Genomic DNA, 16,149 nt, shown 5'->3' on the forward strand with positions numbered 1-16,149 from the left:
CTGTGTACAATCGAGATTGTGTGATACTTTGTGTTTCATTTATCTGACTTATTGCTCATGGGCAGTCATGCCTCATAACAGTAAGAATAGAAACAGTAAAATTGAGAACAGTATCATTTGGTTCTAATCAATGCAGTTTGTGGATTGGACTTCGTATATCACTTTATGACATGCTGTAGTTCTTGTTGCCCCTTTCTTTGTTGCTATTTTTGAGCGATTTTTGAAACAGGGTGTTCTGCGGATAATGAACGCTGAGCAGAACGATACTGAGATATGCCTTTTGATTTTGTATTTTCATATTCTGTCTTTTTGCTCATTTTTTTGTTGCTGTTTGTGCAATTTGGTTTTTTGCAGGTGGGGAGGGTGACGTTTTCTTTGAATGGGTTGGTTCCGTGGTTCTTTGTTTCAAGGCTGTCCATGAGCAAGATAAATCTCAGGCTTGTATACAGCATACACACTTTGATAATAAGTGTACTTTGAATCCTTTGAATTTGGGTAAATATGCAACTTCAAGCAAAAAAAAAGCACTTTTCCAGTAATTAGAAACACAGAAACATAGGAATCTACAGCACATTACAGGCCCTTTGGCCCACAATGTTGTACCAACCATGTAATCTACTTTAGAAACTGCCTAGAAGTTCCCTACCTATTCCCTACCTATGCCCTCTATTTTTCTAAGCTCCATCTAAGAGTCTCTTAAAAAACCCTACTGTATCTGCCATCGCTGGCAGTGCATTCCACTCACTCACCACTCTCTGTGTGAAAAACCTACCTTTGGCGTCCCCTTGTACCTAGTTCCAAACGCCTTAAAACTATGCCCCCTCCTGTTAGCCATTTCAGCCCTGTGAAAAAGCCACACGATCAGTGCCATCCCATCATCTTGTACACCTCTACCAGGCCACGCCTCATCCTCCGTCACTCCAAGGAGAAAAGTCCGAGTTCACTCACAGATCAGTGTACTTTAAAGAAGTCAAAGAGATTTGTTTTAATGAGATTATTTTCTTTGTTTGTAGACATAATAGCAGCCCCTGTCAATGTCACGGTGCGACATCTGCAAGCCAACTCGGCAGTGGTATCGTGGGAAGTTCCTAATGGCGATGCAGTTATTGGCTATGCTATATCACAACAGGTATTACTGCATTTACTTTTTAGAAACTTTTTAATACAAATTCCTCCCACCTGATTTTGTGTTCGTGCCTTATCTGTTCCGTAAACTGTGAGAAGGAAACAAGAAATAAGAACTTTTTTTGAAGATCCAAATCTACCAAAAGTAGATTATTTTCTTTGCAATCCAATTGCTGTTTAAGTAAGGACTGCTAGTCTTTTGGGTAGAACTCTAGGCAGGTGACGCTAAAGCACTAAATGAATTCAGAATTACTATTTCAGATATTACCTGTGTTTGCTCTGGGAATTGTAAATGGAAACAAAATTCTAAATAATTAGGCATCCTTAGGTTCTTAAATATTAATCAAGCTGCTAAATATTAAAATTTGATGAGTTTACTCTGTTGTGTGCATAGAGACAAAATAGTCTTAGTACAGCAAAATTATTACAAAACAGAACTGTTTTGATGAGCGTAGAGTAAATTAGTTTCTTAAGGCTGTTATAGCGGGGGTGGTAGTAGTGATAAGCTCCGACTGCCTATTAAATGCTCCAAATGATGTGTGTCTCAAATAGCTTCTGACAACCAAGTCCATCACCTGGCCTTCATGTGTGGCTTAGCTACTAAACCCTGTGGAACTGTTCTGCTGACAGGAGATTGGGCAAAGGCAGGTTACTGGCGCTTTAAGACCAATTGCTTCAGGCAGAGAGGGCTTGTTAGCCATGGCTGGGCAGCACAACTAGGAGGAGGAAAACTCTGATCTCAAACTTCTGCTGTTTTGCGGCTATACCCACTCACGGGGAAGGTTTTGGGGGTAAACCCCAAGGAAAGTACGGAGCTGGAGTCCCTAGGGCAGTGTTACGTTGAGTTGAATTCTGACTGAAACCTCCTGCGACACTGCTAGCAACAAACTGTTCCAGTCTCCGCCATTCCTTTGGATTCATCAGCTGTCTGGAGAGAGAGAGCTGACTACATGGGCAACAGCTTGCTCTTCATTTCATACTGTCCTGGCTTGCAAATCATGTAGACAGCTGGGACACAATACCCATGGTTGACCCCAACCAAAGGAGGGCCTCAAACAAAGTGAATTCCCCTTTTACTGGGCGCCCCTTGCTAACAGCCACTCGATTCCCACCTTCCTCAGGCTTCGTATGTCCGGGATGTACACGACTTTTGTCCCAGCAAGCCCGTGAGGTTGGGATATCTCGCCCACCCAGAACCCAGTGTGAATGCTGTGTGCTCTACTGCCCCTGGCAAGGAATAACAGATTCACTCTTAAACAGTTAAATATGCACTTAAGTTGGAGCTCATCTTGAAATTGTCTGTCACTCATGCTCTGGACCCTCGGTCTGTGTGAAAGCACACATCATCTTCAAAACTTCATTTGAAATCCATCTTGAACAAATGGGTCTCCCACGGAAGCACTGGTCCTTCCTTCCTCCTTGATGCCATTCATCTGCACAAAATACCTTCTGCAACAGGGACAGAACTCTTCAGCTAACTCCCGCCGACAAAGACCTTCGACCCAGCATTCTCTGGGACCTTCTCCCAATACCTCTATCCTGATTGGCTGACCGCACATCCCTAAGTTGAACAACAAAGCTTCTTATCTCAGCTCAAACCCAAACAGGCTGGAAGCAGAACAGACTGCTGTTGCAGAACTGCTAAAATGGAATAACTACAGCATAGCAGTAAAAATCTTACCCAGGCTGTTACAAGAGTAAATTAGACATTTGCCACCAGAGTTGAAAAGCGTAGAGAGAAAATGAGAAACCGGCCAATTTTGAGGATGTGAGCATCTCTTGTGAGGCCAGCATTTATTGCCACTGCTTAATTCTCCTTGAAGAGGTGCTGAGCCAGTTCCTGAACACTGCAATCTCTCTGCTGAAGATATACGCACAATGGTCAGGATTTAAATGCAGTAGCCGTGGAGGAAAGGTGATTTAATTCCAAGTCAGCGTGTTATTTGAGTTGGTGGGGATTCTGCAGGTGGTGGGGTATGCCTGCTGCCCTTGTCCTCCTTGGTAGCAGAATTAGTAGCTTGGGAGATGAGCAGCCTAAACACATCTTTTCGATGACACATGCAGCAATCATTGTGTACTGATAGCACAGGTCATGAAGATAGATACGAGCATTTGACTGGCATCTAATCGCTTCTGGTAACATGAAATGAAATGTGATTATGGGTCATGAAGAGGATGCACAAAGACTTCTAAGAGACACACACAAGCTGAGTGAGTGTACAACAGCATAGCTGAACATGATGTGTAAAAAATATGAGATTGTTTACACTGGAGAATAAAGTAAAAGGGCTGAGTATTTTTGATACTGAGTGGGAGACAGACTAATGTTTTTCTTTAAGTTTGAAGTAAATTTATAATCAAAGTACATAAGTGTCACTATATACAACCCTGTGATTCATTTTCTTGTGGGCATACTCAATAAATTCATTATAGAATAATAACCATAATAAAATCAATGAAAGACCACACCAACTTGGGCGGTCAACCAGTGTAAAAAGACAACGAACTGTGCCATTACAAAAAGAAAGAAATAATAATTAATAAATAAATAAATAAATAAATAAATAAACAAACAAACAAATAAGCAATAAATATCAAGAACGTGAGATGAAAAGTCCTTGAAAGTGAGTCCATTGGTTGTGGAAGCATCTCAAAGATGAGGCAAGTGAAGTTGAGTGAAGTTATCCCCTCTGGTTCAAGAGCCTGATTGTTGTGAGGTAATAACTGTTCCTGAAACTAGCTGTGTGAGTCCTGAGGCTCCAGTACCTTCTTCCTGATGGCAGCAGCGAGAAGAGAGCATGTCCTGGGTGTTGGGGATCGTGATGATGGATGCTGCTTTCCTGCAACAACATTTCAAGTAGATGTGCTCAATGGTGCGGAGGGCTTTACCCACGATGGTCTGGGCCGTATCCACTACTTTTTCGTAGTACTGTACTTTCCATTCAAGAGCATTATCCATCTCTACCCATTAAGCCCACAAATATTTTGCATTGATTCAGCCAGTCAATATACTCTCCTCTGCGTTGTTGGTTGATGTTCAGTGGGTGCACCAATTAGGAAGTAAAATAGTACTTAATTTTTATTGAAAGAAGACCGTTGTGATCACCTTATCTGAGGATGAATGTATTTGCCTTAGTGGGAATAACACAGACTCCTGGAATGGCAGGTCTGTCATATACGGAGAGACTGAGCAGGTTAGGCCACTATTCCTTGAGTTTAGAAGAGTGAAAAGTAATGTCATTAAGACACGTTGTGCTCTGTGTTGTTCTGCCAAGCGTGGTAGCCATGTTGCCCTGCAACCCCACAGCCCTGATTAACTCTAGCCTAATCACGGGACAATTGACAACGACCAGTCGACCTATCCAGTACGTCTTTGAACTGTGGGAGGAAACCGGAGCATCTGAGGAAAGCCCACGCATTCCACAGGGAGGACGTGCAGAGACTCCTTACAGAACGACACCGAACCAAACTCCAAACTCCGGAACGCCCACAGCTGTAATAGGGTCGCACTAACGTGGTTCCCCGGTTTTGGCACCGGAATGTGTGCGACACCTGTGGGCTGCCCCCAGCACACTCTTGGGCATGCTGGTTGTTAATGCAGACGACGCATCTCACGTGATAAATAAATCTGAACACAAAAGGCTTTGCGAGCTTGACAGGGTAGAGAAGGAGGAAATGTTTCCTTCGACCAAGAAGTCTTGAAGTACAGAGTTACAGTCTCATAGGCTTTTAGGACTGAAATGAGGAAAAATTTCTTCACTCGGTGGATTGTGAACCTTTGGTATTCTAAACTCCAGAGGACTACGGATTTAATAATTGACGCCATTGAAAACAGAAATCTAAAGATCGACTGAGTGACATTGAATTCTTTGCCGCTGCATTACTATGACCATTAAACGCTGCCTGATCTGCTGAGTTCCTCCAGTGCCTTGTGTGTTGCTTGCTCCGTCAGCTTGAATCTTCACCGCTTCCAAGGTGAAGCCTGGCACAGTTGTGTCTCCACTTTGTGGAGGAGTTGAGAATCAACCATATCTCTAAGGGACTGGCGTTATGGGCAGGCAGGATGAGAAAGAAAAGCACATTTCCTTCCCTGCTGGACCTCAGTGAAATAGTTGGCATCACTGGAAATCATAAAACCAACACTGGCCTTTCATTCCAAGCTATTTAATTAAATTTCCCTGATGCCACAGTGGGATTTGAATTCCTGTCTCTGAATCTTTGCTCCAGGCTTTTATTTCACTAATGTAACTGTTTTTCTTACTGCCTGTTATCTCACTGGTGTTTAGGGCAGCAGTGAAGGTCCCTTATCTCTGTCTGAGTTCTTCATCGTGCCAGTAGAGTAGCTTCCTCTCGGTTTTCACGACTGTCAGCCATGCAGTTGCCAGCTGGAGACTCAGGAATACCATTGCATTCAGATGTAGAAGGAATCTTCATTGCTGCTTCCGTAACAGTCAGGGTTGTTAGCCCTGAACCTGGAGGACCGGTGGACCACACTTAAGTCTAGCCTCTGCCCTTTGACCTGTTTGGCATGGGTGGCCCTACCAAGAGCCAAAGCATAAAGCCCTGACTCCAGCCAACATAGCTCTCCAGGTCATCGAGGCACGCAAGCCTCCAAATCACAACACAATTGTGGACCTCTTGGAAAATTTTTACTTCAAGCCTTACCTAATATCCCACCATACCGTTCTCTCTGGATGAATTTCACGGCGAGTGAACAGACTGTGAGTTACTGAAACAGTGGTATTGAAAGCAGAAGAGAAAATCGGGAATCATCCAGTGGGCATTTCTGTGAAACTCAGGCTGGGCATTGAAGTGGCAAAAACACAAATTAGTTGACACCCCACATTATCCACCTCACTTAATCGAGAGAGGATGCCATGGAGTCAGGCCAAGCGATGGAGTACAATATTAAACTGCACAAAATTGAGGAATTAAGATTTGAAGTGACTGCCTGCTGGGAGGGCAGTAAACTCAGATAAGAATTTTAATAAGTGCAGGCAGCAGAGGGAGAAACTCAGCATGCATTTCCTCAGAATTACTTTCAATCCCTGAAATAATTACGGCACTTTTTTTGATAATGCAATCAGCACATGGAATTAAATAGCTCTTGGAAATTTGTATAATTTATCCAGAAAGTTGAAATTTGAATTATGCCCTTAGGCTTTGCTGAGGCAATTCTCAAATATAATTTCAATATTTTCTTGGAAGAAAGCCTTAAATTTTTTCTTCTTCCTATTACCTTTACAGATATTTATATCAAAAATGTGTTCACTTCTGTGGAAATAATTTATGGACTGTTTAATTTATACCATGAAAAGATTACATACTAGAAGCCTTGTGCCTTTAACTCTAGTCTATCAAAAACACACTGTTAAACGAGGAGGAATTTCTTTAGCCACAGAGTGGTGAATCTGTGAAATTCTTTGCCATGGAATCTGTCAAGGGCAAGTCACTGGGTATATTTAAAGCAGGGGTAGATTGGTTCCTAATTAGTAAGGGTGTCAACCGTCATTAGGAGAAGGCAAGAGAATTGGGTTGAGAGGGATAATACATTTATTTATTTATTTATTTATTGAGATACAGTGTGGAATAGGCCACACTGCCCAGCAATTGCCCGATTTAATCCTAACCTAATCACGGGACAATTTACAATGACCAATTAACCTACCAACCAGTACGTCTTTGGACTGTGGGAGGAAACCCACCTGGTCACCATTTGGTAACCTTTGTCATCATCATCATTATGTGCCGTGTTGTATGATGTAGGTGATCGTGGTCTTTCCATGACCATGTTTGTTCTTGGCAAATTTTTCTGCAGAGATGGTTTGTCATTGCTGCCTTCTGGGCAGTGTCTTTACAAGACGGGTGTCCCCAGCCATTATCAATACTCTTCAGAGATTGTCTGCCTGGTGTCAGTGATCACATAACCAGGACTTGTGATCTGCACCAGCTGCACATATGACCATCCACCACCTGCTCCCAAGGGCTTCACGTGACCCTGATCCGGGGCTAAGCTGGTGTCACACCTTGCCCAAGGGTGACCTACAGGCTAGCAGAGGGAAGGAGCGCTTTACACCTCCTTTGGCAGAGACGTATCTCCACACTGCCTCCAGTAGTCTCCTTACAGCCCAAAATTAATGGCCTTACTTCACTAATCTGACTGTTATTAGGAAATTAATTGCAGAACATAAAGAGTCCTGCTGGCACTAAGCAATTGTGTCCAGCTTTCATATTCTTTTCCAGCTCGGTTGTTTCCTCGAGAATGTTCAAAGGTCAGTTTAATTCTGGTCCGTTGTTAAAAGTTTCCTCTTTATTTCTAGAGGAAGGATGTGCGAATGCTACGCCTGATTCAGGAAGTGAATACCACAATGCGATCCTGCGTGCTGTGGGACCTGGAGGAGGACACCGAGTACACTGTCCATGTTCAGTCCATCAGCCTGACAGGCGTTAGCCCGGCCAGCGAACCCATCTCCTTCAGGACCCCAAAGGAGGCCGAAAAATTGGCCTTGAAAGGTAACAGTGAACCTGTACCCTTTAATAGAACCGTTTAATGGTGCAAGTTCAGTTACCAGCTGTATTCTGCAAAATTAGTAATTTCAGGGACTTGTCATCATGCTTAACTCTGTATATATGAACAAGCTACTTCAAATAAGTGTCTGTTGACTTATATTAATTTGGCAGAAGATTCATTAGTAATCTCTTAACTGAAAATATAAAAGGTTTTATTTTGGCAGTGAGTGAAAGTTGACACAAAATGGATGCAGTTCTAATTTTTAAATATGTTTGTTGAGATTCAGCGTGGAGTAGCCCCTTCTGGCCTTTCGGATCACATCGCCCCAGCAACCCCTGATAAACACAATTAACCCTAATCTCAGGCCAATTTACAATGACTTATTTACCCATCAGGTACGTCTTTGGACTGTGGGAGGAAACCGTAAGCCTCTAAGACATAGGAGCAGAATTAGGCCACTCAGCCCATCGTGTCCTCTCTGCTATTTCATCATGGCTGATCTATTTCCCTCTTATCTTCCTTTTCTTGCCTCTTCCCCATAACCTTTCACACCCTGACTCATCGGAATCCGGAGAGAACCCACACATTCCACATACAGAGACTCCTTACAGAACAGCTCCAGACCTGAAATCCTAACTCCAGAATTCCCCTTGTTGTCATAGCCTTGTTGCACAAGGGCTCACAATCTCATTGGGTTGAAAGTCAGAATTTTTTTTCTTTTGACTTATATATCTTCTTGTATTCTTCCATGCAGAAACTAATAAAAGTATTGAAAGAGAAAGTCTGAATTTAGCACTCAATTTGCTCCTAACGTTTGATTAACATGACGTGAATTTACCTGGGGATGCTAAGTCAGAAACCTGCAGGGGTGGCATTCAAGAAATGTTTAGAAACATAGAAAACCTACAGCACAATACAGGCCCTTCGGCCCACAATGCTCTGCCAAACATGTACTTACTTTAGAAATTACCCAGGGTTACCCATAGCCCTGTATTTTTCTAAGCTCCATGTACCTATCCAGGAGTCTCTTAAAAGACCCTATTGTATCCACCTCCACCACCGTCGCCGGCAGCCCATTCCACGCACTCACCACTCTCTGCATAAAAACACTTACCCCTGACATCTTCTTTGCACCTACCTCCAAGCACCTTAAAACTGTGCCCTCTCATGTTAGCCATTTCAGCCCTGGGGAAAAAGTCTCTGACAATCCACACGATCAATGCCTCTCATCATCTTGTACACCTCTATCAGGTCACCTCTCATCCTCCATCGCTCCAAGGAGAAAAGCCCGAGTTCACTCAACCAAGGCATGCCCCCCAATCCAGGCAACATCCTTGTTAATCTCCTCTGCACCCTTTCTATAGTTTCCACATTCTTCCTGAAGTGAGGCGACCAGAACTGAGCACAGTACTCCAAGTGGGGTCTGACCAGGGTCTTGTGGTTAGATTCATCCTTACTGGTAGTATAGGTGGGCTAAGCTACACCAATTTCCAATGATGGTTTGAGGTGCAAACAACAGCAGGCAATAGCATACTGTCTGCTATGGTCCTCAAAGAGGGATTGGAGGTCTTCTGGAGAAGGCAGAGTGAAGGAGAATGTCCTGTGTCCATGCACAGAAGGGGCTTTGCCCCCACCCACCTTTGCAACTCACATAAAACAGCAGAGCATAGAAGCAGAGCCTTGGGCCCATCATGTTGGTGCTAACCACAATGCTCTTGTGCACTAACCTATCTGCCTGGACATGCATTCCCCCTCTGCTCATTTGTCTGTCTAAATGGGAAGAGAATTTAACAGAAGCAATCTTGGAAAATAAAGGAATGAAGACCAGGAAAGACACAGTTGGGAAAGGAAGTGGGAATGTTATAAATGTGGAATTTAGAAGCAGGTAAGATATAAAGGGCCTGTACAATATTGAAAAGGAGACCATGGGCGGAGCTTGCATCTGGATTTGATAAGGCAAACAGACTGATTCAATCCGAGTTTGTAATCTGGTTCCCATCGGGTGGGTGAAATGAAAACCAAAACAGTGGAGAAGAGTTGAAGGAGGGTGATGTCAAAGATAGAGAAAATTCAATATATTGAAGATGTGATGAAAGTAATCCCTAGATGTTAATGTGTTGCTTTAACTGAAATTGTTTTGTTGCGGTGTCAAGAATCGGGATATCAAATTTGTGAGATCCAAATATGAGTTATTTGAAAAGCTGGAGTTAATTTGGAAGAGATCCACTTGGAAGTAAAATATCCATTGAAGATTAGTAGGGATCTTACAAGGGCAAAGGAGTTGGTGGTGATTATCTTTAATTAAGACTGTTTTAAAAGAAGCCCCCAACAATACCAAATGTGAGATACTCCTTTACGTCAGCTGTTGTAGGTGTCAGTAACAGAAACCGGGTGGTCACAAAATTAGCAAGAATCACATTAAAGGAGTGGGAAGACTCTGCTGAGATTCCCAACCTGGTGTCCACGGATCCCTTGCTTAATGGTATTGGTCCATGGCGTTAAAACGGTTGGGAACCCCTGCTCTAAGGCAATGATATTGGATAAAATGTCGTGAGTTGCTGGAAGCTTGTGAATAATTCATGTAAATTGACAGTTTAAGCAAAAGTGATTATAACCTTAATAGTGCAGTAACCTTTAGTAAGTAGTACTTAAGTTAAATGTTGGACTTCATTAGTCATTAGCTTAGGAGTCTATTGACATCCTTTATGCCACATCCCATCATAGGGAGACATTTTGTTGTCGAGTACATTTTGCTTCTGTTGGATCAATGTTTAATTTCTGATCCTTAGGGTCCTTTCAGGAGTCAAAAATGGTGAACAATCATGTTTCTGAGATTTCAGTTTATTTAGAGTACAAACATACATACAAATACTAAGCAAAGTCAATAAAGAGCTGAGAAATGGTGCTAAGATTGGTATTAATACTTAGGGATGTAAGACAAAGGAGTAAAAAGAAATATAAATGGCACTTCTGAAAAATCTCCTACTTTTGTGGATAAGATGAGGGAAATTCCTTACATAGGATTAAACTAGTTAATAGGCTACATAATTAAAACAATTACATCACGTGGGCAATGTGCTAATACTTAACCAATGAAAAATGGGAAAGGTGATAAACCGTTAGTTTAGCTGCCATACCGCTTTCTGCCAGTGACTGTGAAAAATTCATGAGTGTATTAAAAAGTACAAATCTTATTAAAAACATTATTTTTTAAAAAAACAGAGGTTTCCAATACTTCTGTGATGGTGTTTAGTCAACACTAGGTTACAATATTCCTCTAGATCCGGCTGCAATAATGTGCAAGTACTATACAAAAGTAATAATAATAATCTGAAAACAATTAGTTTAACATCGGAAAATTGCACGTAGAACACTTAAGCTATGATTATTAATTTTTTCTGCCATGTTTTTAATATAAGATATAGGAGTAGAATTTGGCTATTTGGACCATAGAGTGTGCTCTGCCATTTCATCACGGCTGATCCATTTCTCTCTCAGCCCCAATCTCTTGCCTTCTCCCCATATCCCTTCATACCCTGACCAATCAAGAATCCCTTGTCGTCTGCCTTAAATATACCCAACGCCTTGGCCTCCACAGCAGCCTGTGGCACAGATTCACCACTCTCTGGCTAAATAAATTCCTCTTCACCTCCATTCTAGATGAACGACACCTAATTTTGAAACTGTGTCCTCTGGTCTTGGACTCTCCCACCATTGGAAACATCCTCTCCACATCCATTTTACTGAGGCCATCACATTCGATAGGTTTCAATGAGATGCCCCTTCATTTTTCTGAATACTGGTGAATACAGGTCCAGACCACCAAACTCTCATCATGTGACAGGCCTTTCAATCCTGGAATCATTTTCATGAACCTCCTTTGAACCCTCCCCAACATCAGCACACTTAGGTAACAGGACCCATCTGCTCATAACTCAACAAGCGAGGCTCCAATGTCAGCACATTCTTTCTTAGACAGTATCCAATGATGTATATTTTCATTTCCTTGCCATCCAAGTTCTTTATAGCGCATGTTTGACATTATAATACGCTGTGTGGCACCTAAAACATATGCATGGCATTGGAAATTTTATAAAGGAGGAAACCATTACCCTAGAGGTAGTCATTGTAATAAAATAAATCCTCTTACGAGCAGACCAAGAGGAAAAAAAAGCTGTTAAATCGAATTACTTCTGTTCAGAATCAGGTTTATTATCACTGGTATATGTCATTAAATGTATTGTTATGTGGCAGAAGTACATTGCAATACATGATAATAAAAACTGTGAATTACAGTAAGAAATATACATATTTTTTTAAAAGTTAAGTAAGCAGTGCAAAACGAGGGGGAGAAAAGTAGTGAGGTGGTGTTCAAGGGTTCAATGTCCATTCGGAAACCGGGTGTCAGAGGGGAAGAAGCTGTTCCTGAATCGCTGAATGCTGTTATAAATCTATTTTAGAAATCTTGTGAGCATTTCCTATTATTTCTGAATAATAAATCAAAGCAACACACACAAAAAGCCAGAGGAGCTCAGCAGATCAGGCAGCACCTGTGCAAATGAATAAACATTCTGAGTCCTGATGAAGGGTCTCGGCCCAAAAACGTCAACTGTTTATTCATTTCCATAGATGCTGCCTGGCCTGCTGAGTTCCTCCAACATTTTGCATGAGTCACTTTGGATTTCCAGCATCTGTAGTCTTTCTCCTGCCTGTAATAAATCGAAGAGCTGGTGTCAAGGCAATGGAAAAATGTAGTGACAATGTTGGGCTTCAGCTGAAATTATACAATAATCAATTGGACCAACAAAATGCATGGATGGATGAAATGAAACTTACAATGACTTACCACTAGTGTCTTTTATGTGTAGAATTAATTTCAGTTTATTTATCTTGCATAATTGTTTGTTTCTTTGAGTAAATGTAAATAATCAGCATTTAGAATTTTTAATATACAAATTGGAATAATGGGAGTGTATGTCTACCTACCTTCCTGCTCTACTACTGATGTATTGTCTCAGGTAATACTCTGAACTACTTCATTGACTGCCAATTTCTTGATGCACTGAGATTTTGTATATTTATCAATTAGTAAAACTATTGAGGCGGAGGGAATCTTTAACTCCCAATATAAGTAACCTGCATAAAGAAATAAGTCTTGAAATTGTGTTGTGGCACGTTATTGTACAAATTCCGATTCCCATTCAAAATGCCAATCCATGGCCTCCACTTGTGCCATGATGAGGCCACCCTCAGGGTGGAGGAGCTCACTCCACCTGGGTAGCCTCCAACCAATGTTCCATGGACACGGCTTAACCTCGTGGGTTCCTCCAGCACGTTGCTTTGATTTCCACTACAAATCGTTGAATGTTCTTGTGACATTCAGTGTTCTAGTAATTTTAAACAACCTAATATAATAAATGAAAGAATCTCAGACATCTACACTTGTTGCTCATCCATTAGTGTCCCACACTTCATAACAATGGAATATACATAGAACAAATAAACTAACACAATCTTACTCCACAGTCATTCCCCCGGTACTGTAGGTCAGCACTGCTGACAACTTAAGAGGCACCAATTCTTAAACCACCCTGTGAGCTTATATTCTTGAGGTTTGCGAATTGATTGAGAGTCAGCATAATTCTACACTACCCAAAGTAAATCCAAATTTTATTTTCTTACTTATTGTCCATTACTCCGTTGGTGCTTAGGAAAGCAATGGGAGTCCTCCACCACCTTCTCTATTGTGCCCCAGATGTGGTTCAGCATCCTCATTTCTGCCTCTGCAGAACGGTGCCAAGTTGGCTTTGGTCTCCCAGATTTCCTCTTCTCTTCAGAAGGCCAATGAAGTGCTGTCTTGATGATGGAGTTGGCTTCTCTTCTTGTCACATGGCCAATCCATCTCCAATGTTTCCTCATGATGATTATGGCCATGTCCTCTTGGTGCCACTGAAGGAGTAGGGCGTGGTTGGAGATCTTTCTTGGCCAGAAAATATGGAGGATCGTCTGGAGGTTCATGGTATGGAATGACGACAGCTTGGCAAGGTCCTTCTCTGCTGCGCTCCAGCATTCTGACTCGTACAAGAGTGTTATCAGCATGTAAATCTGTTACTGTTTCAGGGTTAATGCTCTTATTTAGTTGTTCTTCCAGTAAGTTGTAACAGCAAGCTTCATCCTCTGCATCATTACTTGATTCAGTTCTGATACTGGGGTGAAAGCAGGAGAAAGGTGGAAAAATCTGAGGACACTATAATTAATTGTCAAAGCTGAAGACCAACTACAGCCTCAGCCCAGATCACCAGCAGGTTTGCTCGCCACGCCGTCTGACCGGCCACTGCAAGTCGATCTTGGCAAGTAATTAAAGTTCCCTGGCTTGATAACATCATTGTCAAAGCTGGGGACCAACCACAGCCTCGGCCCAGATCTCCAGCAGGCTTGCTCACCACGGCGTCTGACTGGCAACTGAAAATCGATCTTAACAAGCAATTAAAGTTCCCTGACTTCATTGCATCATCATCCCTGAGGCCTGACACGGTCGTTCTGTCAGCAACCTCGGAGCAGGTGGCCATGGTAGAACTGACAGTGCTTTGGGAACACCAGGCTGAGGAGGCATTTGAGTGTAAGAAAGCCAAATACCAGGAGCTGGTAGAGCAGTGCCAGAGACGGGGTGGAGATCACAATGCGAGCCTGTAGAGGTGGGGTGTGGAGGTTTTGCTGCCTGCTTGCTGTGCAGAACCTACTCTCTCCTTGGTGTTACAGGGGCTGCAAAGAGAAAAGCCATCAGGGCCGTCACAGAGGCTGCTGAGCGAGCCACCAGATGACTATAGATCAAGAGGTGTGACCTGTGGACCAGTGCTGTTGGAACATAGGCCAGAGCTTGATCAGCCCAGGTTGGGTCACCCAGACAAAGGTGTCTGATGTTTAAGGTTCAAGGTACATTTATTTTCAAAGTATGTATGCAGTATACAACTCTAACATTCATCTGCTCCAGACAGCCACAAAACAAAGGAAACGATAGAAGTTGTTCAAAGAGAAACATCAACCCCCGCGCCCAGGTGCAAAAACAAATTGCACAAATGGCAACAAGAGCACCAACCCCCCCCCCCACATGCAAAAAGCAAACAAGTCACGCAAGTGACAAGAACATTAACCCGCCCCCATGTGCAAAAAGCAAATAAATCACACAAATGACACAAGCATCAACTCCCCCCCCACGTGCAAAAAACAAACAAATCGCGCAAATGGCGGCAAGAAAGAATGAACAAAAATGTAGTGCATAAAAACATAAAATCAAAAGAGTCGAATTGAAATACAATCAAACTCCGATGCACTCTATAAACTGCAGACCCAGAACTTTGGTCCCATCCTCCAATGGCATTGGAGGAGAAAGAGAAAGACCATCGAACATAGGGGCCTTCTCTTGGGAGCAGTGTGCGAAAGGGAGAGAGAGTCTGTCACACACAAACACCTTCCTTCAGTAGTAGTGAACGAGAAGCTGATAGACAGCACTGGACACTCACTCGCCTCGATGTTTCCAATCTTCCTCAATGCTTTAATCTGCGAGATTGGTGAGAAATGGAGTCGCTCATGGGCTTGCTCACCACTTAGCTTGAAGTCTCCAAGTTTCTTGGCCTCGAGGTCGCTCAGCTCCTGGAATCTCCTCAGAGACAGCAAACCACCAGATCAGTCAATCAGCTCGAAAACGTGCCTTCAAACTGTAGATCACAGACTCCTACAGTACCAGAAACACACTTCAAAGGAAAAGAAGTTCAAGTGAAAGTTTTGTGGACTCTCTGGAAGACGTCACCCCAGGTAGTGTTGTTTGCTGGCACTATCTTGAGGTGAAGACCAGATGTTGAAAGACCCGAAACACCCGCTGACCCAGGTCACATCACGGATGATGTGTCCCAGCGCATCCATGGATGTTTCTTGGTATCAATGCTCCCAGGCCATAGACAGCGAATAACTTATTACTGTGTTTATTCCTAATCATTGTCAGAAGAATACCATTGGAAATCATGACATGCAAACACCAGGGAAGATTCAGATTGATGTAATCACTGACTGGCTTCACACAAGAACTTTGTTAGTTTTGTTTTCACAGAATCGGAGCATTGCTAGCATAATCGATATTTATTGCCATTCTATTGGTAACAGCCCGTATCATGATGTTGTGTTTCAATAAAGAGTGTAAACAAGAGCAAGATTTTGCTGTTGTACTGAAGTTTCTTGGGCTAAAGACCAGAATACTTGTAGAAGGGCCATTAATCAATGTGTGGTATGTGGGGAGAATGTCATTGTGACCCAGCTGGAGATCATATCATATGGTATCACCTCACTGAGAACATGGCACTGACATCCATGATACTGCTTTTAGGGTGGGGCTTTCACTGCTGCCTGCTGACTATACGAGTTCACATTTCAAAGTTTAAAGTACATTTATTATCAAAGTATGTATACATTAAACAACCTCGGGATTTGTCTCCTTACAGGACGCCATGAAACAAAGAAAC

At 42.5% G+C, this 16,149-nt stretch overlaps 1 protein-coding gene across 1 annotated transcript in view; it reads left to right on the plus strand.

Moving 5' to 3' along the window:
• fndc5a (fibronectin type III domain containing 5a) overlaps positions 1 to 16,149 on the plus strand; it is a 130,908-nt gene that overhangs the window by 61,021 nt on the left and 53,738 nt on the right. The window contains exons 2-3 of the mRNA XM_073034640.1: positions 1,014 to 1,129; positions 7,446 to 7,638. Coding sequence (XP_072890741.1) covers positions 1,014 to 1,129; positions 7,446 to 7,638 — 309 coding nt within the window. The remainder of the gene's footprint in view (positions 1 to 1,013; positions 1,130 to 7,445; positions 7,639 to 16,149) is intronic.

This window comes from Hemitrygon akajei, chromosome 32, assembly GCF_048418815.1.
Source record: "Hemitrygon akajei chromosome 32, sHemAka1.3, whole genome shotgun sequence".
In the NCBI taxonomy this organism is placed as follows: Eukaryota; Metazoa; Chordata; class Chondrichthyes; order Myliobatiformes; family Dasyatidae; genus Hemitrygon; species Hemitrygon akajei.